A 9,976-nucleotide genomic window follows, 5' to 3' on the forward strand; every position below is an offset into this window, starting at 1 on the left:
GTGTGTGTGTGTGTGTGTGTGTGTGTGTGTGTGTGTGTGTGTGTGTGTTTCGACACCTTTCTGTGGTTGGGTTTGTAGAGCGTGTGGACATTAACCCTGGAGGGCTGATGAGGGAGAAACAGAGAAGACAAGTTTGTTAAAAGTTAAAAGGAAATAAAACCTACTTTAACTATCACTCTTGTCTGTGTGCATTTGTTAGGCTGTCTGTTAGCAAAATATCTCAAACCACATGATGGATTTTAATGAAATTTTCAGGAAGTAATAGCCTATATGCCACGGTCATTAACGACGTATTTCCGGTAAAATTTTTGCCACACTCCTCCCTTCCACTCCCTGCTTACTGCCTTTGTTTTTAGCGTAAGCTCCTAATACTACTCTGTGAAAAAGTCACAAAAGTTGAAGCATCTGTGATCYACTGGTATAAAACGTGAGTTCTGTTGTGTGCCGTTGTGTCCACTAACCAGCAGGTACAATAGAGTAGTTTTTCTCCATTTTCATCTTGATGAGGAGTAAAGGTGACAGCRGTGGATCWTAGCTATACAGGGAAAACCTAGCTCACGTTTGCATTTGTGATCGGCATTTCTAACCTGAGGATATTCAAGAGCCAGCATCAGAAATGAGAAGACAGAGGTTACAAATGGGAGATGTACAATTATCCCCTTTTATTGTCAAGACGAGAGAGGAAAGACCCCCTCCACACCGCAGCTAGGAGGAAGCTAACACAGCAGCCGGTACAAAGGTAGGTGTGTGTGTGTGTGTTATACAGAGTATGAAATGTTTTTAGGAAACTTTGTCATGAGTTTCATGCAAAAGTAAAAACTTGTTAGMGTGTATATTACAGCGTAAACAAAACRCGAGCGACSRAMACGCCCCCCTCCCCTCGAGTACCGAGAGCTGCAGAACCTCCACCTGATAATCATTACGTTTTCAGTTCACTAACGTTGGGGAAAACAATCCAAACCACACAAGTAGCCCATCAATTTAAAGCCCAGACTCTGCTCTTTCCAACAAYATAAGTGTCACAGCTCTACGTGAAAAATTCACAGAACAAGCAGCCAAGGAGTAGTGAAAAAGGCTAAATTCTGGAACCATAAACATGAATGTCTTTCCTTTGTTTTTATGGCTTTAATCCACTTTGGAGTGATTTGTTTCCCACTTGGCTGGACCTGTATGTCTCCTATATTAATGTTGGTACATGTAATATGCTGATTCTGTACTATGGAGATCATTAAAAGTCGTCGTCGGGTGAAAAAAATCTTTTGCGAACACTGTGTTGAGCGCGAACCGGAAGTGATCGGAGTGGCATCCAGTGCTGGGCCGCATRTCCGTGGCATATAGGCAATTATTGGATGTACATCTACAGCTGATTAACTTTCGGAGTCAACACCATTTAAGATGGCCGGCACAGCTAATCAACTTTAGATAATACAAAAATGCCTTTACCTCTGTAACAGTTACAGATATTGAGCTAAAACTTGGTGTGTTAGTAGCTGAGAGTGATTTACATATCATACTCTAAGCTCTAGCAGATCTTGCACTATCACCTAATTTGGTGCATATCATTTACAGGGTTTGATGAGAACAACTATAATTCAACAAGCTTAGCATAACATTTTGCCATAAAAGTCGTTGAGCAACATGCAGTTTCTTAAAATAATGTTAGACATTTCACTTATTATTGTGGTGAAATAAAACAGACTGTTTATATGAATCCTCTATAAATGCCAGGATGTACTGTAGCTTATAAATAAAAAAAGGCATTATAAATGATGCTAAATAAAACACAAGCATGTAATTAAATCATCATTCTCCATCTAGAGAATAGTTTATTTTTCCCCCTATGTTTACATCATTTTTCTCAAAGAAAACAAGTATTTTATAATTAGAAGAATCATTTTTTCCTCCATTTTCTTCAGTAACATTTCCAGTTTTTGATTAACCACCAACTAGTGGCCATGAGTGGTACTGCAACCACAATCAGCTTTACACTTGATTGCGAAACAGTGGGTTGACATGTATGTACTGTAAGCTGAACTCATCGAGTGTGGTACCTTCGGTGGAGGCTCAATGAGATTGGGATCAAAGATAGATGGAACGGAGTGGGATCTTCCTCGCCGTATATCATTCTCCTGCTCCAATTCCATTCGGTGGATCTCGCTGTAAAACGTGGAGGACATGGTGTCAGTGTTTCTAAAACACAGTCTATCTGCAGACATGGAGATGTGTACCTGAAGGAGCAGACGAGGTCCCTGAAGGAAGGCCGTCCTTGCGGCTCATAGGCCCAGCAGCGGGTAAGCAGGGTGTATATGGTGGGGGGGCAGCGCTGCGGTTTGTGGAGACGAACTCCTGACTCCAGCTGGTTGATYACCTGCCTGTTCTCCAGCCAGAAGAATGGCTGCTGAGCCACAGAGAAGATCTCCCAAACACACACACCTGGTCCAACAACACAAACATGGCTGACCCACATTGTCTTTGCTGTTTGGATGATGTCCATGTCATAGATAGGACACAAAATGCAGTCATGGCAAGAAGTTACTACATATTTATCTGATTCTCATTGGGTGAGGTMATGTCTGCTGGGCGTCACATTTCACCACACCACAGTCTAAGAAATACTTTCCCAAAAATGATGAAGCAGTGAATGGAAAACTGAGTCCAGCCCTGTCCTGATGCATCTCAGTAATTCAGGTAGAAAAAAACTTTAACTAGATCTTCTGCACGGGTTCTTCTTTAAGGAAACGTTTCATCTCTGCTCCAAGACACTTCTTCAGTCTGAGACGTTTCAGGTAAACTCAGCTTTATAAGCACTGCCTCCACACTGGTTCACACCAAAGATCCGTCCCCCCGGCACAGAATAATGTTATGTAGGCTCTTAAATGCCAGGAGGACTGTGACCAGTTATACATCGGGGAAACAAAGCAGCCACCCTTCAAAAGGATCTGCACATGTTGATATAAAATGAAGAGGATTTCTCACCAAACATCCAGACATCACTGGCTGTGGTGAAACGTCTGAAGTTGATGGATTCAGGCGCCATCCATTTGATTGGTAATCGACTAAGTGTGGCTGAACACAGGAAGTCAAGAAAAMTGTCTCAAACAAAAAGCTAATACACATCTTTTCTCTTGCAGAAAATAGGCAACATGTAAATGTATGCTGTAGGCATTTAGTGTGTGTTCTTGTGTGTGTGTACCTTTATAATATTCTTGTTCATCGACATAACGAGACAGACCAAAGTCACCGAGCCGGACGCTTTCAGGRGAGGCCACCAGGACATTTCTAACTGCTATGTCTCTGCAGGACAAGCAGAAAAAACACAAAGAACAAGATGATACAGATGATCGGTTCCATCGAAAACAGACACATATTGACAATTATACATTTCTCCAAAATAATATTAAGTAGAGTTTATTTATGTAGTGTCTTTCACAGATGTATCCTGATTTATAGAAGAATGTTTTGGTGGTTTTTAAATGAACAATGCAATAAAATAAATTTAAARGGTTAAGGATAATAATAATATTCTGGTCCCTGAGCTGTTGGCGTTGAGTAATTGTGGACCCCTGGACAATTTACTTGAATAGCCCTGTATTTCATTCATCCATCAATCCATTATCAATACCCGCTTCTTCCTTTCAGGGTCACGGGGGTCACTAGTGCCCTTATCCAGCAGTCACTTTGCAAGGGATGGGGTACACTCTGGACATGTCGCAAGTCCATCAAAGAGACACATGCAGACTAATGAGACAACCAACCATTCACTCTTTTACTCACACCTAGGGACAATTTAGAGTTAYTRTTTAACCTAACATTCATTCACCYAGAGAAAACCCACACATGCACAGAGAGAACATTCAAACTCTACCCARAAAGGTCCCCAGGCCGGGATTTGATCYGGTGACCTTCTTGCTGAGAGGCATCAGCTCTACCAACTGATCCACCRTGGCATCAAATAGCCATGTATTAACATCTCATAATAAACTGCTTTAAAGCCAGCTGGTAGCCAGCAAAATTCACTGTGTAAAATCTACATAGATGCACATTAGACTGTTATTTTTGCTGTGGCCCAGTTGTACGTGTAAGTGTGAATTCCCATTTACAAATTGTAAATTTGAACTGTAATGCCCCTTTCAGTAGGAATACCCTATCACAGACATGGSCTTTGATTTTCAGTAATAATAAGCTGTGTTACCTGTGCACCATGCTGAGTCCTTCCAGGTAAGCYAGGGCTTTGCAGATTTGTAGACAGAACTTAGTCAACTTTGATGTTGTCAGAGTGGACTGATGCTCCACAAGGTAGTTCCCCAACTTTCAGAAAGACAAAAACATCTACTTTAATTTAAAAAAAAAATCTTAGGCTATTTGTCTCATCTTTATATCTACTGATTAGTTTATAAATGAATCAAACCAACCTCTCCGTGCTCATAGAGCTCCATGACAATCCAAACAGGATCAACCTCAATGACTCCAATGAGACGTATGATGTTAGGGTGATCCAGATTTTTCATCAGATCTGCAACGAACCGAGAATCACAATTTAGTTGCATCAAATTTGTTAAAAGTGTTTGTTGTTTTTTTTACTTTATGGACATGTAGGCTGGTAGACTGTAACCCTCTTTGGTCAAATGTTGAAAACATTGTGTGCCATCATCAGCGTGTGAATGAATGATGAATGAAGCTGTAAAGTGTCTTTCAGGTTCTAAGTGAACTATTGCATGGAGGAGTAATTTATTGACGGTCCCCAAACAAACCCCAGTATGTGGAGGAGTTATTTATTGACAAGCGAACCACTGTGGTTGGAGGATTCTTGTCTTACCAAGGAGTTAATTAAAAAAAACAGTCCATGAGAGAAACAACAACAAAAAATCCTAAATGACAAATTGTCTGTCGAAGAGGTGATCTGGTTATAAAGATAAAAATTTGCTGCCATCACCACAGGTTTCACTTTGAGCTGTGTTTCTACAAAGCCACATGTCTGACATCAGGAAGTTTGCTGCAGCAGAACTCTGACCTCTAAAAGAGCCACTGAAGCACATTTCTGTTTTATTAATTTCCTCAGATCTATTTCCACTCCATGTTACCATGACTAAAGATCCTATTTTCAATGTGAAAACAGTAAATGAAAGTTCCACATTGTTAGTTCTTTGGCTTTTAGCATCACATCAACCACCTTCCTGCAGAGACTTGGTCTGAATGATGTTTCAGCAGGAAACAGTCACTGCAGCAGCCCGCAGAAACTCACCAGCTTCACTGAGAAACTTCTCCTTCACGTCAGCTGAGCAGTCTTTACAGGTTTTGATGGCCACGCTGATTCTCTCCCCGCTCTGCAAACACACACACACAGACATCTCTATCACCCACTCTGCATAGCTGGTGTAAGCGTGTGAGAGTTTTGCTGTTAGAACAATAGTCGTGGGGGGAAAAAAGGAATTTAACCCTCTTTCTATTCTGGGGTTTTATCAGAGCATAATATAACAATATGGTTTTTACCAGGATCTAAAAAGGTTTCAAATCTAACCTGAAGTGAACACACACAAAGGACGGTGTCATTATATAATAAACAAAAGCAAAAATTGGGAAACTGTGAGTGAAAAGTGTAACGGCTTGTAGCCTCAGTTGGTTGCTGAAAAATTTCTGGCCCAAACTTTTTTTTTCATCGTTGCATCAGCTGATGCATCGTTGCAACACTGATGTTTGCAAACATTTGTTCTGCTCAGCTCTCTTCAGGTTCCACCACAGCATTACAATCAGGTTGTCTGGACTTTGACCAGACCAGTCTTTGTTGCTGTATAGTCTTGACACATGAGCATGGTCCAAGCAAATGGACACACTTCTGCTTTACACTTCTGCTTTAATGAATATAAGTTCTTTGATGATACCTTAGTCTAACAAAATCTCACCGGGCTTTTATAAACTCCCTCATGAACTTCTCCGAAGAATCCCTCACCGAGGATCCGACCCACGACTATGTCATCTCTGGAGATCGCATGTTTATCTAGACAATAAAAGTTCAAATTATCAAACAAATTTCAAAATAAAACAGAAGATGCAGCTGAGCAACCTGAAGAACAAAACTTATTTTAGTCATTTTCACCCCATATTTGAGGATCAACATGAAACAAGCAGAAAATTTTAATYAATAATTGGGTTTAAAATGTGTTTGTAGCATTGTACAGATTAATTGGTGGTTTATGCTCACCATCATAAAGTGCTGTGTTTTCAGGAATCTCAGCATAAATATCAGCGTCTGAAAGATTTGTAGATTTGCTTAATATATTCAATTCATCATCCTACAAGAATAGGTTCTTTTTAAAGCTGGGAACTAATCTAAAAGGTCTGTATTGGAGGTATTTGTTCCATTGAACAAAAATATAAATTCATCACTTTTGTTTTTGCTCCCATTTTTCACAAGTTGAACTCAAAGATCTAAGACTTTACCTACACAATAGTCCGTCCTTCAAATACTGTTCAGAAAGTTGTGTGTTAGGGGGTACTTCTCCTTTGCAGAGATAATCCATCCCATCTTGCATGTGTGGCATATCAAGATGGTGATTAGACAGAATGATCAATTGCACAGATGTGCCTTAGGCTGGCCACAATAAAAGACCACACTGAAATGTGCTGTTTTTGTTTATTGGGGAAGTCTGAAAACCAGTCAGTATCTTTGACCATTATTTGCCTCACACAGTGCAACACATCTCCTTCGCATAAAATTGATCAGGTTGTTGATCGTGGCCTGTGGAATGTTGGTCCACTCCTCTTCACTAGCTGTTGGCCCAGCCTAAGGCACACCTGTGCAATAATCATGCTGTGCCCCCAACACAGATTTACACAAATTTCTGAACAATATTTGAAGGAAGAAGGTCTATTGTGTGCATTGAAAAAGTCTTAGATCTTTGAGTTATACTCATGAAAATGGGAGCAAAAACAAAMGTGCTGCRTTYATATTTTTGTGGAGTGYATAAATAAGTAAACAAACTTACTTAAACTTTTAAAAGAACAACTGGAAGCAGCACTGGAAGAAATGAAAAATATGTTAAATTAATTTCACAAAAGCAGCCAATAATAACCCGRCTACTGCACAGATCACTTATTGTTATTTTAGTAAAAGAGTTGCTAAAGAAGAAGAAGGAAAAYAAAGTGTAGAAACATTAAACTTGCATAATAATAACCACCACACACACAGTTTATAATTTATATGCATTGCGGGAAAAAACATTTAAAAACRTAAAGTCAATATGACTCATCAAACTCACCACTGTGGTAAGTCAGGAAGCTTTTGCCGTGTGTCTCTCCCTGAAAAAAATGTGTTAAAAGTATTTTATTTATTAATTTTTCATAAACCTGGTAAAACTTTTGTATCTTTTAATACACTTCTTCTGTAACAGTATATATTTTGTTGGTTCTTCTGTCAGTCTGTTAAAAATGCTGCATCTTTTAGGAACCCCGCTTCCTGTTTTAYTTTGACACTGTTTATCTTTACGTTATTTACTTCCTGTTTCTGTTTTACAGCTACTTTCAGTTTATTTCCCTTAGTATAGTAAATAGTAAACCAAATATTGCTAAATCATAAAGATATTAATGTGCAATGTAACTTCAATTCAAATGAACATTTATGTTTTATTTTGTTATTTTTTTGTCTGTTGATACTTTATTGACTCTGTACCTTTGCCGGGCCCGATTATGAGAGAATTCTTGGTGCATCCTTCTAGTCGACAGTAGCCGTCGATCAGATCGGCCATGTTCTCTGCAACGGCCAGAGAGGAAGTGCTGACTGCGAGAGGCTGGAGGATTGAASGTATAAAAATGATCAGTGTTTGCAGATCTTCTAAACTTTGTGCCTTTTTTTTCCCACCTCCGCCAAAGTAGTAAGGTTTTTGGCACCGTTGATCTGTCGGTCTGTCTGTGCACAAGATTACTCATAAGGTTRTGGGTGGATTTTCAAGAAATTTTCAGGGCAGTTTGGGGTTGTCAAAAAAGAACAAATCATAAAACCTTGGTGCAAACAGAAACTGAAGCTTAAATATCCAATCAGTATACAGCAGAACTTTGTTCCAGCAATCACAGCTCAGCAGCTGCACACTCTCTTTTGCATAACCCAGTGTTTTGGTGGAGAASTGCTTCTAGTTTTGTGCTAGTTTAAATCCAGCCTCTTTAAGGCCCAGCCTCCTCTGATTGGTCAGCTAATTAACTTACCATTTTATAATTACTAATGAGCATGCTTAAGGTCAGTCACCACATCCTCAAATAGGATCTAAGCATYCTATCCCATGTTCTATTGACTTTTATTTACAAAAGTATTTACAGTAATATTGYTGTGATGGCGAAATGTCCTCAACKTATACTGTTGTGGGTTGTTAGAATGCAGAGCACAGCTGAAATATAAGTAGACATGAATGTTTAGATTAAGTGTATGTATTTCAATGAACCGGAAGCAGGCATGAAACTATTTTGATCACAATGCAATGCAAGTGACTAACTGGGCATGCATATTAGTAAATGTAAAAAGGTCAATGGGCAAAATTTTGAGTACTGAGTGATCATCTGACCTCYAGGCAGTCAAAAGGCAAATAAGGAATGAAGGCAAAACAGGAAGAAAAAGAAAAGGAAAAAAAAGTTTTATTTTGAAAGTAGGCCTCATAGGAAGCAGACTTATAGCCTTGTAACTTTGCAACCGATCTGTGCACATCAGCTGAACTGGTTGTTATGTTCTTGCTACAAAACAAACACAGGAAGTAGGGCGGTACCTGTTTGGCTCCCTCTATGTGCACAGTGAGAAGGGCACGGCCATCACTTTCTGAAGTGCTGGAGATGCTTCGGACCTGAGAAAACTTGGCTAGACAGACTGGCTGCAGAAGAGATAAGAAACTTTACATTAAAATGCAGAGGTACAATGCAACACTTGCTTACTCTGACACATGATAGAGGTTCTAAAACAAATTGTAAAAACTGAGAGAAACAGAAACTCACTGTAGAGTTCTCAGTTTGTTGACTGATCCCGTCTGAGCCAATGACCAATTCTATGGAAAGATTCCAGCTGTGCTAAAGACAAAATAAATAAATGAATAAATAAATAAAAAGCAGACACACACACACACAAAACACAAGTGTAGAATGAAATGATTGGAAATAAGTTAACACATGGGGGTTTGTGGAAGTCCATTTTGGCCACTTTGATTAAAAAATTCTAAATTAAGCCATACCTGTGAAATACTATCTTATAACTTTGATTTAGTAGCTCATGGTTAGGACATAGTAGCTCAACATTAGGACTTAGCATCTTAAAAATGACTTAGCATCACATCATTTTATGGTCATTCCTGGTACCCGTGTTCCCTCCAATACACCAATCTGTGTTTCCTTGRATCCCTGAGGTCCCTAGCACTTGTGTTCCATAAGAAACATAGGAGACAGAGAACATAGTTACTAGGGAACATAGGTACTATATAACATAGGTACCAGGGAACATAGGTACTAGAGGGCATAGGTACTAGGGAACATGGATACAAGGGAACATAGGTACTGGGGAACATGGGTACTAGGGAACATGGGTACTAGGGAACATGGGTACTAGGGAACATAGGTACTAGGGAACATAGGTACTAGGGAACATAGGTACTAGGGGAACATAGGTACTAGGAAGCATATGTACTGGGGAACATACTAGGGAACATAAGCCCCTTCTCCATGAGCAAGACTCCATTATATTCAGTTTGGGTCAGTTTGGGCATGATTATGGGCAGACCGTCTACAGCGGCTTCAGCTGTTGTGGTTAAAAAACAAGCTATTGCGGTTTTACTGTTTGGACTTTATTTTATCTATCTATCTTTCTATCTATCTTTCTATAGTGGTGAACGTAGTTTTAAGTTCTTGCTGGTACTCTGACATAAAGTGACATTAACTGTCCCCATGCAAGAAGCATTCTTTTTTGTGTCTATGTGTGTGTGTGCGTGTATATATATGTGTGTGTGTGTGT

The 9,976-nt window shown here is 39.5% G+C and overlaps 1 protein-coding gene across 1 annotated transcript in view; it reads right to left on the bottom strand.

Moving 5' to 3' along the window:
- LOC106529652 (protein-tyrosine kinase 2-beta) overlaps positions 1–9,976 on the bottom strand; it is a 24,760-nt gene that overhangs the window by 5,720 nt on the left and 9,064 nt on the right. Inside the window, exons 9-23 of the mRNA XM_014025136.1 lie at positions 8,971–9,042; positions 8,748–8,849; positions 7,667–7,784; positions 7,257–7,296; positions 6,984–7,015; positions 6,200–6,247; positions 5,901–5,995; positions 5,243–5,324; positions 4,413–4,513; positions 4,193–4,308; positions 3,194–3,294; positions 2,977–3,066; positions 2,229–2,433; positions 2,052–2,157; positions 57–104 (exon numbers count right to left, since the gene is read on the bottom strand). Of these exons, the coding sequence (XP_013880590.1) occupies positions 57–104; positions 2,052–2,157; positions 2,229–2,433; positions 2,977–3,066; positions 3,194–3,294; positions 4,193–4,308; positions 4,413–4,513; positions 5,243–5,324; positions 5,901–5,995; positions 6,200–6,247; positions 6,984–7,015; positions 7,257–7,296; positions 7,667–7,784; positions 8,748–8,849; positions 8,971–9,042 (1,356 nt within the window). The remainder of the gene's footprint in view (positions 1–56; positions 105–2,051; positions 2,158–2,228; positions 2,434–2,976; positions 3,067–3,193; positions 3,295–4,192; positions 4,309–4,412; positions 4,514–5,242; positions 5,325–5,900; positions 5,996–6,199; positions 6,248–6,983; positions 7,016–7,256; positions 7,297–7,666; positions 7,785–8,747; positions 8,850–8,970; positions 9,043–9,976) is intronic.

The sequence above is a fragment of the Austrofundulus limnaeus genome, unplaced genomic scaffold (assembly GCF_001266775.1).
Source record: "Austrofundulus limnaeus strain Quisiro unplaced genomic scaffold, Austrofundulus_limnaeus-1.0 Scaffold457, whole genome shotgun sequence".
In the NCBI taxonomy this organism is placed as follows: Eukaryota; Metazoa; Chordata; class Actinopteri; order Cyprinodontiformes; family Rivulidae; genus Austrofundulus; species Austrofundulus limnaeus.